Source organism: Pituophis catenifer, unplaced genomic scaffold (genome assembly GCF_029215685.1).
Source record: "Pituophis catenifer annectens isolate HBS135680 unplaced genomic scaffold, rPitCat1.0.hap2 SCAF_1, whole genome shotgun sequence".
Classification (NCBI taxonomy): domain Eukaryota; kingdom Metazoa; phylum Chordata; class Lepidosauria; order Squamata; family Colubridae; genus Pituophis; species Pituophis catenifer.
In genome coordinates this window covers 154,820,987-154,845,894 of record NW_027256881.1, presented here as the reverse complement: position 1 = coordinate 154,845,894, position 24,908 = coordinate 154,820,987, and the positions used below count along the sequence as shown (strand labels likewise).

Genomic DNA, 24,908 nt, shown 5'->3' with positions numbered 1-24,908 from the left:
TGTTGTTTGCTTATGTTTATTTTATGAATCATTGCTTTATATGGGAAATTGCTTCTCTGAATAAAACCTTTCAAAGACTTTTATCAGCCTAAGACATCTAAAGTATTACTATGAGGGTTCCTTTTTAGAAATATGAATGCCTCAGTTGAACTTTCATGAAGCAAAGAGCTTTCTATGAAGGTAGTCACTCATTTTTTAAAAGAATGAATTCTTACAAGATTGCATGCTCAATCATTATTTTGAAGAATTAAAATGCCTGTTTAAAACAAAGGCTTTCTAAGCGTTTCTTTTTTTGATAGTAATTGCCTGAATCAGATCAAAACATGAATGCTTATAAAGATTGTGACAGTGGGAGCTCCAATTTGACATCTTGCCTATATGAAAAAGATGAAATTGAAATATAAGTAATTATTCTAAGCTATCCTGAAAAATGCTTTTCAGGTTTTAACTGCTGGCCTTCCTGCTGTGTTTCTTGCAGTATGAAATACAAGCTAAAATTACAGCATAAATAACTGGTTTCTATAAATTTGAGTTTGAACTTCACTAATAAAACTCAGAAAGGCAGGCTCCTGATGGATATACAGTGATTGTAGATGGTGTAACAATGATATGAGTTGAACGAATAATTCTATTTCTGGGCTACCCTGGGTTTACATGTGCCCATTCATAATTTAGTTTGACTCTATTTTTGTTTTTATGTGATAATTTGAAAAAAAAAATAACAAAAGTTTTATTTAAATATGTGTGACTATTTAACTTCTCAAATAAATATTTATATATGGTTTTATCTTAAGTAGACCTTCCTAAGGATTCCCTCCCCAAAAGATACATGCATTTTAATGCAACTTGAACCTGTTTTATGAGAAGCAGAGCAGGCATAACAACATTTGAACAAATAGAAAAGTCCAAAGAATAATTATATTCTAATTTTAATGTGAGAGGATGATATTATGTAACTTCTCATCAGAATGTGAAAATATTGAATTTGTAATGGTGAATCACCTTATTTAAGTCTCCCAGACGTGGTCTCAAATAATATCTTCCATATTTACAAATAGCTTTAGTTGTAAACGCTTGGCATTGTTTAAAAACTCTATAAAAATTCAATCTGGTTTGGATATATGGATATATGGATATATAGCTCAGTGAGAGAGCGCACATTATTGGCATTCAAAAAACCTCAGATTTAATGGTTAGCATCTTAAAATGGGATTGAAGGAGCATCCTTAGAGCTGCAACCAGAAAATGGATGATATTGTGCTGCAGTTGTGATTTAGAATTCACAAGAGCAAAGAAAATCATGGTAGGTTTAACATTATTTCATGAAATACAGTGTGAATTTTCGTTAGGTTATGATTGTTCCTGTGTGTGTTTAGTGCATATGTTGGGTGTGTCAGTACCTACCCTAATTAGTTTTTAGTCATAGAATCTCAAAATAGCTAAAGTGAAACATTTGATTCACTATATTTACAGGTGATGGCTTGGACAACAGTGTAGCGTCTCCCAGCACAGGTGACGATGATGATCCAGATAAGGACAAAAAGCGACATAAAAAGCGCGGCATCTTTCCCAAAGTAGCCACAAATATCATGAGGGCATGGCTGTTCCAGCATCTAACAGTAAGTGAAGTCCAGATCATGTATAAAATGGTACCTGGGTAAAAAAACATTATAGTAGAAAATGCATATAACACATAATCAAAGACTAGTCTTTGAAATATTTTGTTTATCTTATGCAAGTATTCTGCTTTGTTTCTTATTTTGCATCCAGTGTATTCTTTTGTTATTTTTTCCCCTCCAGACTCTTGTTTAAGACAAAAACAACAATCTAATGTTAATTTATGCTGTTCAGTGTCTAGTAAATCTAAACTAAGAGACTTGATATTTGTTTTCTTTCTGGACATCTAAATAATATAAAACAAAGGTTTCTTTTCTGTTGTACTTTTTTTTTAATGCATTTAGTCAGTGTGAGAAGGGGTATCCACTGGCTAGCTTGCAAGATCTGGGTATTTATTTGCCAGTCCTCAATCCCTACAGGTTAGCAGAATCAAGTATGGACCTTCTATCTGGGCCCTCTAGATTTTGAAAATGATTTAGATAAAGAACATCAGACCACACATGCGCATCATCTCTCTTCTATTTGTTTAATCAGCTTGGCATGATTCTGAATAAAAAAAGAAGCCTATGCTTTAAAAGTCATATTCCTTTTAACAAGAAGTTCCCTTAAAGCAGGACAGCTTTTTCTTCCATTTTCAAAGTGTGCCAATTTCTATTTTAAACTCTATGTATCCCAGAGAGTCTCCATCAAAGCTTGGATGTCTTTCCAAACCAAGGTTTCTGAATATTGCTTTCCTATACATTTGAATGGGAATGGGGCAGGTCTTTGCCTGTAGGTTGGGAGAGAGGCAAGGTCAAGCATTCATCATTTAGCTCCTCTCCACTGCTTGAATAAAGATGTCCTTCTGAAGTTGCGGAAACCATGTGGCATGTGTATGGGGAGCAATTTTATCTTGTCAGATGTATAAGCATCTGATGTGAGACCCTTTGGTTAAGGAAATTCTCTCTTGTCACTGAAGCATTTGGTCATAATTCAGTCAGCCTGGCGACATTCTCATGGTCCAGGTATTTGTGTATTTAGCAGATTTTTTGGTCTTCCCTGTACTTCAGCTGGTTCCCTCCTGTTCACCCCAGCTGCCTCCTCTAATTCATCATCAAGAAGAGCTTTCTATGTAGTAACAGGGAATGGGAAGTGGTAGTGCTGTTTGAAACCCTGAGTGCCAATCAGAGCTATTGGATGGAGAATTCAGGATTATGCTGTTGTATTTATAATCCTGGGCATGGTTTGCATCTAAATATATGTGAATGTGAATTTTAGTTGCTGCAACTATAAACAATTTTAGCCGATTCAAAATTTTTAAACATATTTTGAATGAGGTATTTGAATGTGGTGCATTATACCACATATTCATTATAAGCGGCTGACTAACATTCTTCCCCTTTATTCCATTCCTTAATTTGAATCTGGTAAATGAGTCAATATGTTTATTGTTATTGTGAGTGTGTGATCGTTCTGCATCATTTTGCATATAACTTTTATTCGACTAATTAAATAGAAAGAATGTCTAAAACAATATGATTTTTTAGACTCTAGGAGGCCCATTATAGTTTCTAGAAATTTACAAAATCTTGATTTAAGACTTTATTAATATTTATGTTTTAAAAAGAGGTTTTTAGTACTCATGATTGCATTTGAGAAACACCCTCAATATTGTAATGTAAATTTAATGATAAAAGAGAGGATTGAAGCTGAACATCTATTTTTTAAAATCCAGAAATAGATAGTCTATGCCCAGTACAATATTAGTGGCTAATCGTGGAACTTGTAACCTTCTTGTAACCTTCACACCCACTGGGCACAGTTTATATAGGAAAGGAATCAAGCATCTCAAAGGCCATAACATATATAGCTGAGTGCATAAAGACATGGATTTGTCAGCACTAATTGAGAGCTAAAGGGATATTTCCTCTCTTGGGTATTATAAAGTAGACTTCACACAGGCTCTGCTAGGACATCACTTGCCCTGTGTGAGACCACCGTGCACACTACTGCTGGCAATATAGTTACATGGAATACAAAGTGGACCTAAACATGCTGAATTGCTGTGCCTGGAGAGAAGGGTCACAGTATATGGAGGCTGAAACATCTATTTCACAAATGAGTAAGGCTAAATAATCATATCTAGACTTGATCCAAATAAATTCAGGACTTTATACGTAGTACAAGGAGGACCTCCTGCTTAGAGACTCTTCTTCCTGTCTATTTTCTTATAAGTTCAAGCCAGTGGTTTTTTCCCCTTTACTTTCTTTTCTTCTTAGTACTGTCAGAGAAAATGTAAAAGGATTACACAATTATTGTTCATAATACATAAGCTTATAGTTGAACAGATTTGAATGGTATGAAAATGTGTAGAAGCAGTTTTGCATGATCTCTTCGCATAAAAAAAAATGTCGAATATGCCAAACGATTAACTTTTGAAAGATTTGCATTTACCAAATAAATGAAGACCTAGGTTGGAGATGGATTTTTAATGAAACAGGGAAGCAATGGTTTTGAAGTGAGTTTGCGGATCTGTTCGGACCACTTTGGATTTTTGGGCTTTATATAAACTGCCCTTTGATTTTCCTTACACTCGTCTTGGATATTTAGTTAAGGAAGTGAAATCCAAGTTTTTGTGTTATAGGCTGAAAGGATATTTAATGCTTATACCTTGAGATAAATATGATTAATGTAATTGCTGCAATTGACATGATATTTATACATATAGTTGATGTTACATATAGTTGAAACATATGTTTCATTATAGGATGAACTTTTATAGACTATGTTATCAATTACATTGCAGATACTTCATAAAGTGAAGAATCTGTACTGGTGCCAAATGAACATATTTTTTTTTTTTAAAAAAAAATCAACCGTTTCTTTTTAAAGAAATAACTCTGTCCTATGAGAAGTTAATCCACATTAGCTAAAAATTATATAGTATATTGGATAAGGGAGTACTGGATATCTGCCTTGATTTCCTGAAAATGTCTCACAAATGAATATTTTTTTTTTTAATTTGATTTATATGCCGCCCTTCTCCGGAGACTCAGGGCGGCTTACAATGCGTTAAGCAATAGCCTTCATTCTTTTGTATATTTTATACAAAGTCAGCTTATTGGCCCCACAAACTGGGTCCTCATTTCACCTACCTTAGAAAGGATGGAAGGCTGAGTCAACCTTGAGCCTTGGAGAGATTCGAACCAGCAGAAATTGCAGGCAGCTGTGTTAATAACAGGGTGCACTAAACCACTGTACTATCAAGGCTCTTGAAATTTCCATTTTTGATTGTTAAAAATAATAATCCTCAGATTTGTTTAGATTTAATTTATTAGACCCCAAATTATTTGCATGAGTATACTGTAAGTATGAAATATAAAGTTTAGAGTACATACAGTAATTTGCAAATTAAAACACTATGGAAGAGCTGGGAATAATTAACACTGAAATATTTTGTATCCTGATTGAGCACTAACTTTTCTTAATTTTACCATTATCTCAAAGGACTGCTCATAAAATTATAATAGTGATACCCATTATAATATTAATACCCCAGTAACATAGTAATTAACATGGCAGTCATATTAATGATTGGTCAATGGAATTATTAAAGTAAAAATATGAAACTTTTGTAAGTTTTTATAAAATTAATTCATAATGCTCGAGACCATCTTTTAGACTGTGATTCACACAAACAAGCAAACAAAAAGTACAAAGGAAATGTTGGCTATTTTATTTCATATAGTATGCAACTAATTTTTGAAATCATTTCTAGCAATGTAGTTTCAGACACCTTATATAACATCAAACACACACATTGTGGGATGATGATGTTTGTACAGTATCTTGTTCCTTCTACATCTCTCTTCCTTTTTCTTAATCTCATATGCACACAGCATACCTGGCCACAGCTCAGGAGTATAAAATATATGCTGCATGTAGACAGTCCCACATTCTACCTCAAAGAAAACTGAATAAGAGATTGCTGCCTTAGGGCATATACTATTGTCCTTCAGAGCTGGTAATACTTGGGTAGATCGTCTAATTATCTAGCTTGTGCGTTTTAACATAATATTTTCTACTTTATATATTAATACATAAAAAAATCTAGAACTAATCATTAAATACAAATGCATTTATTTTGGCTACTTCCATTTCATTTTTGTTGGGTTTTTTTATTATGTTTGTTCTTCCCATTGAAAAAGTGTACTGCCTTTTCTTTAAAAAGTAGATTACATCCTGTAATTGTATTCTGGCTTGAATCTGAGAATTCAGTGTTTTTAATCAATAATCCTTCTTTTGATACTGTTAATGAATTTGCTAAAAGATTGGTGGTGGTGAAGCCCATTGCATTAAGACAATGCCATTCAGGGAGGTACTGCTATACAGCAATTCCAATAATCTTAATGCACTAGGAGAAAAAAAAGGGGGTATCAAATATTTCTTTAAAAATATTTCAGCACATAAGGATGAGCAAAACTAGAATAAAAAAGGAACAAAGCAATGAAAATTGTCTTCAAAAAACACAAACAACAAAGTAAATGTACAGAGTAATTTGTAATATAGATAAATATATTTATTTTAAAATGTAAACATTTATTATTTCTAATCAAAATGATATGTAGTTGGAGATCATCTATTAAGAGATACTTGGTTGATATAAATAAAAATGAGTTTACATCTAGATAAAAAAATTAATCTTTCAAAACTCTTTGTTTTTTTAAAAGTAATGAATCACCATATAATTTGATTATATAATCAAATTATATAATTTGGAGAAAATAGGAATAAACTAACATTAAGAACCAAAGACATCTGTAATTTGTCCAATTTTTTAAAAAATGTTCATCCAGAATGAGTTATATGATGAGCATTTTCGTTAGAGATATGCACCGTAACAAATACTGCAATGTAATCTAGAAACTTTTGACAAATAACAATATAATTTTTTAAGACTGGGCTACCACCTATTAATTGAATATACTGCAATTATCAATAAACTGTTGAAATATTTACAAGTTGAATTCACATAATAAACAGTGTTAAATGAATTAATTAAGTTAAAAGCTTTAAGTTTGTTTGCCATGGATTTTAAGGTTTTTAAGAATCTGCCTTATTTGAATTTTATTTAATACCGGAGAATCACCTTTGATTTAAAGAAATGTATAGATTGCCATTCTTTAAACATTGTTTTCATAAAGACACATTGACTTAAAAGATATTCATTAGCTTGCTCACTTACTTAGGATTATATGCCTCCACATTACTGAAGACCCTGTATCTTACAATATCCTGATGATTTTTTTTTTAACTTTCTTCATTTGAATCCCAGCAAGTACGTGTGGATCAATTCTTTTGCAAAAAAATAGTCAGCAAAGATAGAGTTACAGTTAATAATCAAATTTTTAATCCTAAATATTCTCTATGTTTTCATTTTTAAAAAATTAGTCATATCAAGCATGGGGTGATGGAGAAATGGAAAAGGAGAGAAAAGGAGAAAAATTAGGGAACAAAACTTGTTTCCAACTTTCAGTATGGATTTGTAATAGTAAGAATTATTTTTTTTAATATTGAGGAGGAATTGCATTACCTAATGGAATGAAGATAGCCAGTTTTGTCTGATGGACTAGGAGTGGGGAAATCTTAAATTCTTATCCTGCCTTAGATACAAAAGCAGTTAGCTGACCTTGGAGGCTAGTCACTTCCTTATAGGACGAGAAAGGAGGCAATGAGAAATCACTGCCAGAAAAGCTAGTTGAAAACATAAGTTCATCCATGTGGTTGTCAGGAATCAATGGGAAAAGAAAAGAAGCAAAAAGAAAAGAAAATCCATGACAGTCTAACTTTTAGCTATTAGACAACTTTTGAATTCCGAATAATTCCATCATATTGTTTTAACTAGAAAGTGGAAAAATATTTTTTTCAAATTTGGTACCTAAACTTCCATTATACTTTTCCCTGTATTTTTGGTTTGCTTGGTGCTATATCAATATACATATTTTTCTGCCATGAATGAAGCCAAATAATTGATAAGAGATCTAGAATTATTTCAAACTGGTAAAAAATTATTAGGGGTAGGCATTTATTATTATGGATATTCTGCTAGCAATAACAAAGATATTGAGAAGAAGATAGGGTCACATTTCTTTAAATGGGACCAACCCCTTGTACATATTCCTGACTATTTAAGTCCACCTTGGGGGGGGGGAGTCCAGTAGTTTTGTGCAAGAATTTTTGCTTCAGTATTGTTTAGAAAGGACGGTTTATCAAGATGGGTTTCAGATCTTACTACTATAAAATTTATTCAATTAATATTGTAAATATGTTCTATGCTAAGTTAGAATTTTGAAAAAAATATGTTATCTGCAAACAGATTTATTGTCTGTATTCTTTATTTGTATTGTATTCTGTTTTTCTTGTAATACCTAATGGAGCAACAATTATTACAGTATGTTGTACTAGTAAAGGAGAATATTTGCAGCTCAGAGTTGAAATGAGGGGTTCCTTGGGTGCTCTTTGAGCTTGGTTATTTTTTTTTTTTTTTTGCAGACAGTTCATTACCCAGACTAGGTAACATCATCAGTGCTAGTCTAACACTCTCTACTAGCATTGACGATGTTACCAAGTTTGGGTAATGAAACGCCTGCAAGAAAACAACCAAGCTCAGAGAGTACCAAGGACCCCTCATTGTTATGTTGGCCAGGATAAATTTTCATATGCTGACAATAGCATGATCTATTTTTTTTTTCTTTTTTGAGTGGAATACTGTTGATTTCTTGCAGTAAGAAATTGCAAAATTCAAGCTATCCCTTAAACAGCAGTGCTTGAATTTTCAGGAGGTAAAGTAAGGCAATCTTCTCTTTGGCTCCTCTTTTTCAGCACCTTGGAGAAAAATGGGAGAAGATGGTGGATTATAAAGTAGAAAGGGGGCCTAGTAAATTCCTGTAAATTCAAGCACTCTTCAACAGTCAGAATTGAAAACAATAGCAGGTTGGGATTTTGGTGAGTTTTTCTTAAGTATCATAATGCAAGGACTGAGATTTGTAATTGCTGTATCATCCTATATGTAAAAGATAGGATGTTTTTCAGGCCTAAAAGCAACACAGCAACACAATGCCATCATTTTCAAAACTCTGTCTCTCTCTCTTTCTGTGCATGTGCATGTATGTGTGTGCATAAGTAGATAATTATATAAGAAGGGGTATTGTAAATTGAAAACTTCTCTGGAGCTTTTGATTTGTCAAATATTAGATCTGAAGGACTGTAGATTATTATTTCAGATTGTAGATTACTAGTATTAAAAGCTATTTATCCTTCACTTTGGTTCTTTATTTTTTACGTTCTTGGTTTGATCAATCCCATTTTTTACCATTATAAGTATTCTTTTGTTTTAATTTATTTACATATATCAGCCGTCAGCGTTCCATCTTTCTAGGTAATTGAGGAAATCTACAACAAGCTGAACAAATAGAATATGTTTTGTTCTCTGAAAATACTTTGTGTATTGTTTCCATTTGCTATAAACATTTATATTCTACCTCATGACAGCAAAATTTTCCAGAGTAGTTTACAAAACAAAAGCAATAGAATCAAGACAATACCAAACAGCAACAAAATTTAGACTCTGACTTGCTTGCGGTATTGTTGTTTGTTTGTTACTTCCATTATATTTCATCTCAAGGTGATTATTTAAAGCCAGATCTTTAAAACGAATGATAAAGCTTATAATGATTTTAGCATTTTTGTTGTTGTTGTTGTTTAACCCATAACATACTGTAGCCATTGTAGAAAAATGAATTGCCAGGCTGGTTTAAAACCTCATCTGTCTTGGCCTCTAGATGCCCTCTGAATAGGGAGTTCCAAAGAGATTATAATGTTGCTGAGATAGCTTTGTCCCCCCCCCACTCCCCTCCCCCCCCACTGCTCAGTTTTTTCTGTGGATCTTTGTGTACATGGAGCCTGATAAAAGCAAAACTGTCCCCTTAGTTAACTAGCTATTTAGGCTTAAGAAAAATACATTGAATTGTACCTTGAAATGAATTGATGACTTCTGCTGATTTATTAAAACCAGAATAATATTTCGCCTTGTGTTATGTAATAAAGAAGATAAGCAAATTGTGCATTAATTGAATAATTCAGACTGTATCTTGAAAGAATACTTCATAGTACAGCTGGAATTTGCCAAAGAAGTATCTAAGGAATGTGGTATATACTGTGGTGATTTGAAACAAGGTGATATAATATCTCATGCATATTAACATTTACTGGTTAATTTATAGAGCAGTTTAGTTACGGAAAGGAAAACAACGACTTTAAGATAACTGTGTCAAAGAGGAAGAACAGAAGAAAAAAAAAGAGAGAGAAAAGAATAGGCATGGTCAAAATATAGTGCCATGCCTGTTAGAATCTCTCCAAAAAAAGAACAGGCCCCAAAGAAAAAAAGTTATTTGAACTGATGTCAAGTGTAATTGCTTGTAAAATAAGGTTTCTCATTAATAAATTAATTGATTGTCATCTGCATATACCCACCATACTCTCACATGAAAACAAAAACATGTATCTATTCCTAGCTTTCCTTTTAATAGAAGTGAGACAAGAAAATGAAGACACAGGAAGAGGAAAAAAATGGGAAGGGAAGTGAGGGAAACAAAGATTGATTCGGAGGATGCAAAGAGAAAGGGAAACTGGAGTAGAAGAAAGGAAATCAAAGAGAGAGAAGAAACACCAAAAAGATTAAAATTCAGCAAGTAAGCAACCCTCCAAGAAATAGTTAATTCAGGGGAATTCATATTTTTTAACAACGTCTGTAGCCAATTGCATTCCCGCCCATTCACTAGTTTCCAAAATCATTTTTTCCTCACTGTATGTAAGATGAGCTCCTCCCCACAGTTCACAGGCAATTAGTGGGGGGAGGGACTACATATAAATAATGTATGGTAAATCTGAGAGGTAGGTAGTTAAGTAGGTAGATTGATAGCTTCTAAAAAAAACTATTTTGAATAATATTGTTAATAAACCTTACAGTATTTGATATTCTGTGCAGTCTTGAGCTACATATTGGAATAGGTTTTTAAATGACTCCCTAAGAAATCATACCGAACCAAAAAGTACCAACAAAAACTCAAAAGGAAATGTAACTGTCTGCACTAGAATACTTTGCAATTAAATCTGTTTCAGATTATAATTGTAATTTGCAACAAGCCAAAATACAAAACTACTTTGTTGTCTTGGTCTCAGTGGGACCACATAGACTGGATTTTATGAACTGTAATTGGAAACATATGATTGGCTCCAAAAGTTTCTTTACCCACAAAAGGAGTCCTGTGAATCCAACCCAATATTCCATAAATCACAATCCAGATGCCATATATACTAGCCTTGCATTGAGGCCACTAAAGTTAATTGTGCATGCAAACTAGCCTTGCCTATCTTCACCAACAAAAATTCCATAAATAGCAATAGCACTTAAACTTATCCATCATCCTATAGTGCTATACAGCACTCTCTGGGCAATTAACAGTGTCAGCCTATTGCCCCCAACAATCTGAGTCCTCATTTTACCAACCTCAGAAGGATGGAAGGCTGAGTCAACCTTGAGCTGGTCAGGATTAAATTCCTGGCTATGGGCAGAGTTAACCTACAATACTGCATTCTAACCACTGTGCCACTAGGGCTCCTTTCTTAAGTTAATTCTAATTTTCAAAAAGTTGTAAGCAAATTGATTTGGAGTAATGCAGGGAGCTGCTGAAGATTATATAATAATGTTTTCCTGCACTTGCCTATGAATTATGTCCTTTAATATTGCTAATAATTTTCTAAGGGTTCTTTTTTTGTAATGGTGGACTCTGAAGCCATTGTGCTCCTTCTAGATGTTAGTCACACCCATCCTATAAAATTTGTTTCTGCCACATAATTACCTTTGCTTATATTTAAACAGAGCAAGAACCTCTTGAGTTTTCCATGCTTCAAAGAGGGTAACTTTTTCACAGGACAATTATAAGGCCTACAGGTGCATCTGTACTGTCATCTTCCATCTTATCATGAAAATACCTGGCTAATAAACCATTAAGCCATAGTCTGGGTCTCCAGTGTGATGTGGGCAGGGCCAAGGTGCCTGATAATACCTCCCTTAGAGCCCTCAGGCTCCACACTTCATCTGATTTTAATTTATTTTGTTTTATTAAGCTTCTTTTAATTAAAAAAAAATGAAATGGGAAGCTAGGTGTTATATAGCAAGCTATCATATTTATTTCTAAGAATGCCTTAGGGTCCTAAATAGACACTGGGGTGTTCTTTGAAATTAAAAATGGTGAATGGCTGCTGTTCGGGAAAAAGAAGGTAAACTGAGATATGGAGAGAATCTGGGGGCAAGGGACTAGAGGCAGTGGCAGCAAACATCCTTACCAATTTATTTTATGTATAGTAAAGGTTGCTTTATGACTGGCCACACCCTCCAGGACAGCCATTTTGTGTGAGTTCTCATGCTTCTTACGAATCAAACGTGTTTACCAGCCCCAAAAGTTTAGGAATTTTTGAGCTGAGGAAACAAAAATTGTATTTTTGAAATAAAAAACATCATAGAAATTAATTTACTTAAAGAAAATGTGGACAACTCCTATAGAAAGTTATAATGAACAAGGTTATTTACAAAAGAAACAATTTCCTAAGTAATATAATGCTGGTTTGGGATAGGAGAATAAGTAATAAACATAAGTGATGATTAGTTATAGCAGATAGTTTTCAACTATCTGTTTTCCTTTGAATTCTAAGGAGTTGAAATCTGACTATTATACATCCAAGTCAGAGCTAAGGTAATATAACTTAAAACAAATATCTTGCAAACTATTTGCAGAACTGGCATCATACATTGATGTTGTTTTTGAAATAGACAATTGCATTTGTGTTTGGTTAGATTTCTATCTTGTTTTTCCTCCAGGATTCCACAGTGTATACTTAGGCCTTCATCCTCTGTTGGTCCCCCAAAAAATGACTGTCCAAGCTGGATGAAAATGACGGCCCCAAAGTCACATGCTAAGTTCCCATGCTTGGACTTGAACCTAGGTCTCCCCAATCCTAGCCCAACACTTTACTTACTTTGGCTCTTTGAAATTGTTCATTTTCTGATATACAATACATAGTATTGTAAATCATGAATGTTTATTGTTAATATACATGTTGCATATCAATACTGTAATTTTATATATATATATATATATATATATATATATATATATATATATATATATATATATGCAATTTAAAATAACCTTTGTTAAATTTAGATGTTTAATTGTTTCTAGAATTTGCAATAATTTAAATATTATTTACAGTTGTTTATGGTATGATAGGTTGAAGCTAGACACTAATGTTTAATAGTAATGAACATGAGTTGAAATTGAGTTAAGGTGGTATAATTTCCTGCGGTGCTTGCAAACATTTTTTGTCATAGTATGGCCTCTGCTTTAAGGATTCTTGAGGATTTACTTTTGTTACTACGTATAATTAGAGGCATCTATAGGGTCCAGTGCTTTGGTCAGCATTTCCCAAGCAACATCAAGATCCATCTGTTTCATATGCACATTTGATATCACATTTAGGCAACACTGCCTTTCATCATTTACTTCCCCCTCCCCTCACCAATTTTTCATAACATCTCTGCTTATATTTACATTGACCAAAATTTAATATATACTTTTTGGACTAAGGCTCAAAGTTCCATATGCTTTTGCTTGGGATTTTGTAGTTCTCCAGATTTTAAAATACAGTTCTCAGTTTTTACAAAAAGACCACACACAGAGAGAACATACTTTTCCTTACATTTGGACTTCCCTAAGATTAAAAACAAAACCAGTATATATATTAAAATATTATTTTAGGATAAAATACTGTACTATAGAAATGCCTGCTTAAGGATACAATCTATATAAAGTGACATTTGGTTGAGCTCATTTCAGCAGCATAGATACTAAAATTGGAACAATACAGAAAAGATTAGCATGGGCCCCTGCAAAAGGATAACACACAAATTTGTGAAGAGTTCCATTTTTTTGTGTGGGAGGAGGAGGCACAATGGCTAAGCTGTTAAAGATGTTGAGCTTGTCACCTGGAAGGTCAACAGTCTGGGTTCGAGACCCAAAGCCACACAACAGTATGAGCTCCCATTCCTTGCCCCAGCTCCTGCCCACCTAGCAGTTTGAAAGCATGCAAATGTAAGTAGATTAATAGGTACCACTTCGGTGGGAAGATCATAACCTTGTTTTCGAACAACATTGGCTCCCTCAGCCAAGAAACGGAGATGAGCACACACACCTCTAAAATTGGACACAACTGGTCAGGGAAACCTTTACTTTTACCTTTTGGTTAAGAAAAAGTTGTTTAAATTAGAAATGTTCATTCATTAAAACAAAAACAAGTTGGTGCAGAAATGAGATAGGATGGAGAGACTGATTGCATGTGAAAGTGATGTGAATCAGAAATAGATTTTGTCTATCCTTATTCTGAATTTCACAGTTGGAAATGATTTAGTGGAGATCAAGAGCCCGGCACTATTCCCTGATGAGTAACAATGAGACCTGTCCATTTGAGGCTTTAATATGATAGAAATAGAAATGGGAACTAAGGGCAGATATACGTAGTAGCAATGAATAGGAAACACAGTGATGTGGTACCTCTCTATATGGCATATTAAAAGTATGTGCTATGATATATTTTTTATAAAATATATGTGCTAGTTTGTGGCTAAGAAATACTGAAACAATTGTGCAAGTTACTTGTCCAAAATTACTAATTACTGAGTGAATTCAAGATAGTTAAGCATTAATAAATTATCCCATATATTACCTGAGAAAATATCCTTTTCTTCCCATTTAGTATTAAGAAACATGACTTCTAGGGGAAAAAAATCAAATCTCAGCATTTATTTCTTTCTCTCTCTCCCCCTCCCCACATATTAATGCAACACAATCATCGTTTATCCCCTCTTCCAACAACTTTTCATAAAAATAGGCACTCCTTTTTTGTCTTGCACAGGCAAGTTCCAAACACGCTCCTACCTCTCAGTTTGTTTGCACAAAGACTTATCAGAGTTTAACCTAGCAGCCTATTTCCATCACCAAAGTTAGGTTTTAGAGCACTGAGTAAAATGCCTCTGAGGAATGCACAAAAAGCATTTCTATCACCACAGATTCTCCAGTGTTCTACTTCTCCATAAACTCAAGCGCAGGTTACATTTCTCATTATATTCATAAGTGTCTTCCTTGTGATGGCTGAACTCATAATTTTCATCCGTCATCTTTCACTACCTCAGCTAGTCTTACAAAGTCTTAAAAGCTAGTATCCCCCTAGAATAGTGCCACAGGTGATTCTGTTGCAATGCCAACTGGACTTGGTCCTGCTGTCATTTATTAATTCCCTTCCTCCTATGGGCAAAATTATTCCGAAAAGAGTATTGTATAAAATATGTGGAAAAGATGGGAGTTTAGCTACCAAGTAGCCTTCATTGGATAGATGCCATTTTAGATGTTCCAAATACAGTATCCATGTTCTCTAAAAGGGCTCCTTTTTGAGTCAGTCTGATTTGTGTTTTTGTCTCTTGCTTAAAAAACAACTTTACATCACAGAGTGAATCAAGCACTTGTTCTAACATAAACTTTTCTCAGCAGATATTTGAGGGGTGACGTTGAGTCAAGACATACCAGAGTAAGAGCCGTTCAACAGAAATGTCTAGAGAAATGGTGAAGGTCCTTCATTTGGATGTGTTCTAACTGAAGCTAGATAGCTAATAAGATTGCTTTCATTCACAAGCAGAATGTTGGACTCAATGGCTTATCTTCCCGATTCACCATTGCAAAGATCAGTTTTGAGCGGCTTCTTTGAATTGTTCATTCTTGTTTAGAAATCACATTGCCAACAGATAGTGGATCTAATCTGCATTTAGCATTATGAATTTTGAAAGGACGTGGGAAGTGTGCGATCAGAATGTATATTTAATGGACTTACCTTTGTGCTAGTGTTAATAAAATATTTTATTTACAGTCATGTGATAAAATATTAATTTCTGACATCACCATGAGGTAAAGCACATTCAGAATACAAATTCTTACATATAATATTGGGTTAGTTTTCTTCAGTCCTCACTCCTATGGCTTTAGCAAATGTTTGAAGCAAAAGAGAAACTTGCAAAATGCATCTACTTGAAGTGAAAGTTAAAAATTTTCACAATTTTAAAAAATGACCTATAATTCTGTATATGTTCTGTATCTGTGAGGAAAATACTTCTTGATGTTGTAGCAATGTATTGTGAATTTAAGACGGTGGCATTCCTAGCTTTTGCTGTCTTCAGTGAAACTGAAAAAGACAGGCTATAGGTTTTTTCTTATAGAAAATCTTTGCAATATATTGACATCTCTGTTGATGTTTGTTCTCCCACACGTCCCACTTTAAAATATACTCCCACCTGCAATAGTAGTAAATTTATTTTTAAGATATAAAAACATATTTGTGACATTGGGTTTGATTCTTCAATATCCAGAATTTTCAGGAAATGGTACATTTAGGTACGTACTTTAAGTCTTCTCTGTATTTAAGATACTGGGAGCTGGATTTCAGGCATATGTTAGAAAATGTTTCAGCGTGTATGTGCAGTTATCCTCCGTTTTCAAGGTAGAACAGAATGTTTGTAGTTACACCCATGCAACAGAGCTCATTCAACCTTGGAGTGCTATTAAATCACAAATATGAGGTGGGATCATTTTGTAAGCAGGCAATAATAGGAGTTTTAGGATTTGTGGGAATAATATGTAATTTTAGTTATGTTTTCATAAATATGAGGCATACCATTTTGGGGGATAAACAATTACACTGCTTGCAACAAAATGGTACCACATTGGCTTTTAAATTATTCCACCTGTCTTTTAATAGGATTTCTAATGTGAGAATGTACAAACAGCTGCTGCTTATGTTTTCCCTCTGCAGAGAACTGGGGCAGAGTTTTTGCTGCTGATGTGAAATGGTAGCGGTACAGAAGAACAATATCGCTTTTAAAACAACTGTATTTAGTCCTGAGTTTGACTGCTTATCAAAATGTCATTTGAGTTGTAAACTTAAAGTAGAAAGGTAGAAAACAATATAACCCTATTCTATTATGTCCTATTAATAGGAAAAAAACTGAGGGTTCCTTCCAGAGCAATTATTGATTCCTCATGCAAATTTCACTCATTTTAGGAAGAGAAAATGTATGTGTGAAGAATTGAAAGTATGTGTGACTATTAAATGTTTTATTTATTTTATTGCTTTTTTAAAATGACAAAAAGAATCACAAAAATAAAAATACAATCAAAGGAAAAAAGACACACCAAAAGTGCTTTAAAAAGTGAAAAAAAGGGAAAAAACAGTATGTGTGTGACTATTGAATATGGCATTTTGGCTACTTAACCTGTTGTGTTATACAGTGGTCCTTTCTACTACATGCTTTAGAGGCTTGAAATCAATCCAAATCATAATCAACGTGGCTTGGTTTTTATAGGACACAACTGGGCTTTAATAGACATTTGCTCACCACAACAATATCAGATGTTTGGATTTATTAGCATTAGTACAACACATTATGAGTTGAAGTTTTATAATCGTCCTAGACTATTAACAAAACAACTTCGATGTTGGCCTGTATAAAATGTATGTGTGTGGTTGATATAATATTACATTGCTGGCAGTGATATTATCTCCAGAGCTTAGGAAAGGTTGTCTTTTTGTTTGTTTTTCTAGAGTTTGCTAGTTGTAATTCTGAAAATGTATTTGGACTTCAAAAGGGTTAAGGGATAAAAGCACTGCAATTAAAAATGCAGCTTGCCAACAAGCTATTTTCCAACAGTGGTATGAATATGAGATCTGCTCGTCTGGCTCATTTACAAGCCTTCATTTTGACTTCTTTCACACAACTGGTGTTTTTGTGTTTAATTTAACAAGAAATGAGTAGTAAATGAAAGCTGCTGCCTGAAATCCCACTGTGAGTGTGTTTTGCACTTGGCTCCCCAGCGAAAAGGCAATTTGTGAAATTATGTGATAGAGTAATTAGATGAAGCCTGGGCTTTTGATTGTTGCCATGCATATGTGGTGGAGGTTTGCTAGAACAGGGATGGCGTGGAGTAGGGGAGGAAAAAAAAACCCTCAGATGATTATTCTTGAAAAGTTGGCTCAAGGCTTCATGGTTTATTTGTAAACAGAATATTTTGTGACAACCTAAGAATTAGTAGTAATCATCTGCTCATAAAGGAACTGCAGCAAAGCTCTGCATGTTTAGAGAGGGCTCATGTAGCATTTAAGCTAGGAGGCAGATTCCATGTTAATATAATTAGGACCTAATTTGCACCCTTTGCACAGAGATTTATAAAGTCTAGATATTATTTTCTATTTTAAAGCACATTAGGTATACTTCAGTGCAGCAATTCACTGAATAGAACAGGTGTGAGTCATCTTCCAGGCATCTCCCTTCCCCCACTCTGCCTTTTGCATCATAAATACAGAAGCATTTTTTAAAGCATTTATACCAAGAGGGGAGAGGCACGGTGGGTTGGGGTGGAGAATGAATAGAAAGAATGTCTGCAAATGAGGCAGTAATGGACAGTTGCCCTTTATGTACTGATGGCTTTCTCAATGGTTAAGTAAATTAAAGCAAATGCTAGAAAAATCAATAGGCTTGCAGAGTCTTGGTTGTGCCTCATAGACTTCAGACAGAATGACAGATGTGGTGCATATGACCCATTTAAGTATTAATGCTTGGGAAATTGCTTCTGCGTGCAAGGTTATAGGCCTAGAAATATTGTTAGATTAAATTACAGACAATAATATTTTTAAGGATATGTGCGATTTATATGTTTCAGTTTAGCTGTTCTTATGTGTCACATTTGTCCTGGAAGATTAGTTGCTTAGTTGTGTCTGTGGAACAGTAAATCAAATTTTAAAGTGATCATGCAGTGAACTGTCTTCCAATAAAGCTGTATTTAGAAGGCACATATGTTATACAATCAAGCATGCAGAGAATTTGTTAAAACAACATTATAGGCAATTGTATCTCAACACAGCAAACATCATATACTAATCCTGTTTTGTGGTGTTGGTGCAAACCTAAGGAAAGACATTGTAGTGGATGAAAGTTTTTGATGCTCACTAATGGTTGATAAGCATGCCTAGAGTTTATCATTGCATAGGCTGACAACACAAAAAATTATTATCCATTTGTAGCAATTCTTTAAAGGGATCCAAAGTGCAAGAATAATTGAAATTTAAATTCAAAAAATTGTAGAGCATAGGTTCTCAGCAACACTTAGAAGAACTGCAAACTGAAAAAATGCATGGGTATCTGGTCAAGTTTTCCCATTACAGTTAAAGGTTTTACTTTTGCCTTCTTCATGGGGCTGTGAAACACTGACTGGCTCAAAGTCACTTAGCTGGCTTTGCACCTATAACAGGACCAGAAATCAGAGTCTTCCAATTTCTATCATGGGGTGCTTAACCGCTCTACGAAACTGATTCTCCATTTCTGCTTGAAGGCCATGTTTATTTCTAAATATTTTTTTTTAATTTGATTTATATGCCGCCCTTCTCCGAAGACTCAGGGCGGCTTACAATGTGCTCAGCAATATTCACCTGTTCCCACACAGAAAAATTTATAGTATATCTATCTCCTGTTTTCTCTCTTCTGTTTTCTTCAACATTTCATTTATCTGATAGGTTTCATTGTGAATGAGCAATTGTGATAAAGAAGCCAATAACTACCCACCCACCTCCTGCTTCAAATAAATAAATCCATGTAGAAAAGTTGCATATTTCTGTAGAAAGGATGTCTAGGATTTTTCTCCATGACAGCTGAGCTTCTTTGTAACAGTGTTTGTTTTGTGTTGTTTGGGCATTCCCCCTACTACCCCCAACTAAGACTAGGTTCATTTTGCCACCTCAGTTTCTGTTTGTGCTTCAAAGTTGGCTCCAAAGGCTTTGACTGCACAGCAGAGGAGGCAAATGGCCAAGGGAAGTCATTTTATATGTCAACTACTTTGAAGTAATATTAACATCCTGCTGATGGTAACAGAAATGAGGACCAGCCACATGCTGATCAGGCAACTTCTTCATGACACTTGAAGAATATTAAGAGACTGTGTCAAGACACAGACACCTCCTTTCACAAGTGACAAAGAACTATTGCTGTGTATCTTCTCTATTAGAACTCTCTAGTCACACACAAGTTCTCAATCCATCAGAGTGAAAAATCACACTTTCAAAAGAGGATATGTGTATGGCATTATTGAAATATGACAGTAATTCTTCCCTTGATACTAGATGAAATTAGATTGTAACATTTGTTGCATTTATATGTATATGTATATGTTAAGGTATCAGTTAAAAGTAATTGGGGGATCGTGTGTTTGGATGAAGTGAAGAAAATACATGTGCAATAATTAATTTGGCAGTAAATAGAAGAAACAGTACTGGCTAAGCTTTTGGAACTAATTCAAAATATTTGAGACAGCTAGTAAGAAGATGTAATTGTATACATTACACAATGGTATGTATAACAACCACATTCCAATGACAACAACATACCAACAAAACAGTGGTATGATATAAGATTTGTTTTTAGCACAGATTTCTGTAATTTATTATCCAGAGTTTTAAGCCTATATACATCTACATGGTGGTAAATTCCACTGAATTCAGTCAGGCTTACTTCTGAGTAGATATGTATTGAATTACATTTTTAGATTGCTAAGTCCTGAGAAAGAAAATTCCATGCTCTCAAGTGAATAGGATTTGATGAGAACAATAATTTTGAAAATATTTATCGCTTATAGTACTCCTGATTTAATATTGAGTTATGTGTGAGCATATACACAGACACGCAGACACACTGATACATTCACTACTTCAAACAGGATAGATAAGAAAGATTTCACTTAGTGGGTCAGTCTTATTTTACTTGTGTATGTTTATTTATCTCCATAATATGTGTGAGTCTCTCTGTGTGTATGTGTTTGTGTGTGTGTGTTCTGTGTGTGGTGTGTGAGTGAAATATGAAACTGTAGTAGGACAAAATGAAGCATGTATCATTTAAAATTTGGTATTGGCACTCTGTTATCTTTCCAACCGTTCTACTGTATATAATTAATTCTAGAAATGTTATATTTTATTGTTACCCAATCTTGAGAAACAGCAGCAGCAACAACAATAACAAAGAAAATTGAGTCATTCTTTATTCATGCATACACTGATTCAAATTAATTGTCTTAAGCAACTGTATTTTTCAATTGGTGACTTTTACAAACTCACAACAACACAGAAAGCATGGGGTATTATTTGGAAGCCCATTGGGAATATATTTGAGTGTTCAGGCTGGATGAGAGAATTGTCCTAAAGTCTGACAGGCCTGGGTTGTGTAATGTGAATATGAGTGATGACAGAATCCTGTCACTTGCCCGCATGTAGTTTCATTGCTATGGTGACAATATGCTGTAATGAAAGTTATCATTTAAGGTCCAGACAGTACAGAGTGTGGTGAATATAGTCTTCAGTTTCCTGTGCTGCAGGAGATAGTACTCAGTGTCAGAATGACACCAAAGTATCTAATGATATAAATGAAATGGGAGACAATTTTACTTCTGGTTAGCAACTTTGCATTTGTGGAAAAGCTTTTTACTAACATGCCTCAGTCTTTTTAGGTTTTGCTGGTTGCTGATTAAATAAATAAAAGGTGAACAAACATTGTGTGTGTATATGTCTCTGGTTAGCTGATTAGTAAAGAACTGGTCAGGTTTCAGCAAATGAGCAAATACATTAATCAATGTTTAATTGACAACTGTACTCTTAAAATGCATATGTTTGTAGGAGTCTCTCAGACTGGGTCATTTGTTTTTAGCCAGACCATTAAGGATCAAAGGTCACTGGGCATTCAGAAGCCATTAGCCAGTTGTTGTTTTCTGCTAGGCCCCCATATTGTCAACTCTCTAATCACCCTGGGCATTTTGCCAGTAAAAAGGTGGGGAGCCCAAGATTCAGACTGCGAATGGATCTAGCACATTTTTCTGAGTTGGAATAAATATACAACTTATTTATTTAACGTACAAGCCATGTTCTTTTTCAGTCAATCAAATTATACAAAATTGCCAGGTTTTATGAAATAGGTTTAGAAAGCAGATACCAGCTTGATAATGCTGTATGATTTGCCTTTGCCCTGCTGTTTGAAATCTGCAATTTCATAGGGTCTTGTTTTGTTGACACACAAATGGCACTCGGGTGGAAGGGTTGTTGCTTGCATTTTCTCTAATTTTGGACATTATATATATTTTTTCTCTGTAAAATTGATTGGTATTATTTCTCTGTGCTGGTAAAGAACATTTAGCCATAATAGGCTTGTGTTCTTAGAAACAAAGATAAATGATTTTAGCTGCTGAGTCAATCCACTCAGTTTACATCCCTCACAGTGAAAACATCATCAATTACTGGGTTGACAGGAGCCTGAGACTCAGTGTAAGTTGCTCCTTGGGGTATTCATATTGGACCAAAATCCATTGGCACTCAGCAGCATTCATCACTTCCACCTACATAAAATGATTGGGTAAATGGCAAGGTGAATTATCAGAGGAAAAGAAAGAAACATTGATTTTGAATAAATTCAGATAACTAACTTTGGCCTTGAATAAGAGGAAGAAGAAAAAGCATTCATAAAGCTGCTGCTTAGAAACTTTTCTTCCCATTTAGCAGAGAGTAACCCAATACCCCTAACAAGCTCCTCTTTAAGATGCCATGAGTTTTCTTTGTGAGAGCATAATTTGTCAGTTAATCTGTCAGGCTTTGTTACAAATCTAAAAAATGTGCTCTCAAGTTAATTAGTCAGCAAATTAATTTTTTAGAACATTTTTAAATGCACAAATGCTAACTCAACAGTCTCGAGAGAGAAGAAGATAAGGATGCCTACTTGACTTTATTTGTTAGGGAAATCATTTTTCTGTATACCCATTTGCTGAATTGATTGATCATTTAAACCCAGTACAGATAATTTTGATTTGGAAACATAATTCTATTTCTTGGCCTTCTGTATTCTACCCAAATAAAGACTGTAGTTCTAGACTATTGCATTTAAGTCTCTTTTTGCATTTGAAATCTTACATGTCATACTCACGTAAACTAGTGAGATTTACTTAATTGCATGTTACATATTTATTTGCAACAGGTTTGACTACTTCGAAAAGGAAAGCACGAGTATTTTTTATAATGTATGGATTTTACTCACTTGTCAATTACTCTTGAATATGTTTGTGTATGTATGCATGCATGCATACAGTTTTGAGTCAGTTTTGACTCTTGAAAATTGTCTGGGCAAGGCCCTGCAATTTTCTTGCCAACATTTCAGAAGTGATATTACTCCTTCCTAGAGCTGAGACACAGTGTTTGTTTCAAGGTCACCCAACTGATTTAATGCCTAAGGCAGAACTAGAACTCATGGTCTTCTAGCTTCTGTTCTGGTGCCCTAAACATTACACCAGACTGACTCTTAGATTTGAATATAGATCAATATAATTAAATATGGGCTTGCATTTAAAGAAAAAGATAGTATCATTGGATGATACCTAAGTGTTATCTCCTCTTATCTCCTGAAATCTTCTGCAGTCTCCAGAATGTACTCAGATGGATCTGAGCAGCTTTGACAAAAATATGGGGATAGGTAGGTTGCAAGATAGAGAAAGATGTGTTTTGCTGAAAATCCTGTTTCATAAAGAAATGCTATTTGTATCTACCAAAAATCATTGTGTTTCAAACAATAGGATGTAATTGTAGTTTTGGTATTTCTAACAGAAGTGTGAATGTATGACCTTTTAGAAAATGGATTTGTCTGTTTACAATTGGTGGCTTTAAAAAATGTTATTTCTAGAGAAACATGTGAAGATATGATGAACCAGGGAGGGGGCAGCAAATGGATTTTAAGAGATGCACAGTAGTTGGAAGGTTGTCTGAATATTTTATCTCAGAAGTGACAGTTGTTGATATACGGTACCATTTTCTCCCATCCCATCCCAAAGTGCTATTTGGATGGAAGAAATGCAATTGACAACATCTAAAATGTTAGCTTAAGTCAGGTGGGGGACGATGCCCCCTCCCCTTTAATGACTTGTGGACTTGAACTCCCAGAATTCCTGAGTCAGCATGGCTGGCTCAGGAATTCTGGGAGTTGATGTCCACAAGTCATAAAAGGGGCATTGTTCCCCACCCCCGGTTTAAGACAATAATGGCATCATAACATTCAGACATTGTAGTGCAATTTATTTGTTCTGATTGGAGCAAACATTTGTTTTAGGAACCAAATTTCCAGATGGCTTTTGTTGTTGTTGTTAGTTGCAAAGTTGTGCCCTATCCCATGGACAACGTTCCTCCAGGCCTTCCTGTCCTCTACCATCCCCCTGAGTCCATTTAGGATCACGCCGACTGCTTCCGTGAGTCCATCCAGCCACCTCCTTCTCTGTCGTCCCCTTCTTCTCTTGCCTTCAATCTTTCCCAGCATTAGGCTCTTCTCCAGTGAGTCCTTCCTTCTCATTAGCTGGCCAAAGTATTTGTGTTTCAACCAGATGGTTTAGGATTATAGTAATAAATAATTTAAAATATTCTAAGATTAGCAAATTATAATAGGTGCAGTGCATTGCTCAGATTATGGTTTCAAATTAGATGTCTTTTGAAAACCACAACAGAGCATTCTTTAAAATAAAAGTTATAGTCTTCCATTCAGCCAGATTGCCTTATATTTTACTGTCCAGAGTGAGCTAATCATGACACAACACTGAAAGGGAAGACTGCTGTTATTCACTTCAGCTTCATATTGAAATATTAGATGACCTATGATCCATTGTGTGGGATACTTCCTTACCTAGACAGAGAAGCAGAATGACCTCTGGCAGGTAAAAAAGCAGAGGGAACAGGAGTGCCATTCTGCTTCCTGCCAGCTTCCCCATTGACTTTGCTGATGGGAAGCCTTCAGGGAATGTTGAAAATCATAATGTGACCATGAGTGACCAAGCTGCTGCTGCAGGGCCAACAACTTTCCCAATACAACTGGTCTGAATAACTTTGAAACTTCAATCTCACCAGAATCATGGATTTTGGATACATTGTTTGAGTTATCCCATTTGACATACCTTGATTTAAAAATGGATGTCCTATGATCGACTTTTTTGCCCAATTGAAGAGAGTTTTGGTAGTATATAGATGTTCCTTTTAGACAGAAAATAAGCAATTGATTGTAAAATAAGAGATACTGCGTAGCATTCTGTTTA

General features: G+C 34.6%; 1 protein-coding gene and 1 non-coding gene across 5 annotated transcripts in view; both read left to right on the top strand.

Moving 5' to 3' along the window:
• MEIS1 (Meis homeobox 1) overlaps positions 1-24,908 on the top strand; it is a 176,784-nt gene that overhangs the window by 86,554 nt on the left and 65,322 nt on the right. For all 4 annotated transcript variants that reach the window (XM_070956510.1, XM_070956507.1, XM_070956524.1 and 1 more), the window contains exon 8: positions 1,474-1,619. In XM_070956510.1, the coding sequence (XP_070812611.1) occupies positions 1,474-1,619 (146 nt within the window). The remainder of the gene's footprint in view (positions 1-1,473; positions 1,620-24,908) is intronic.
• Positions 13,541-13,648, top strand: LOC139309203 (U6 spliceosomal RNA). The gene has a single exon (XR_011599849.1). It is a non-coding gene; the product is annotated as a U6 spliceosomal RNA (small nuclear RNA).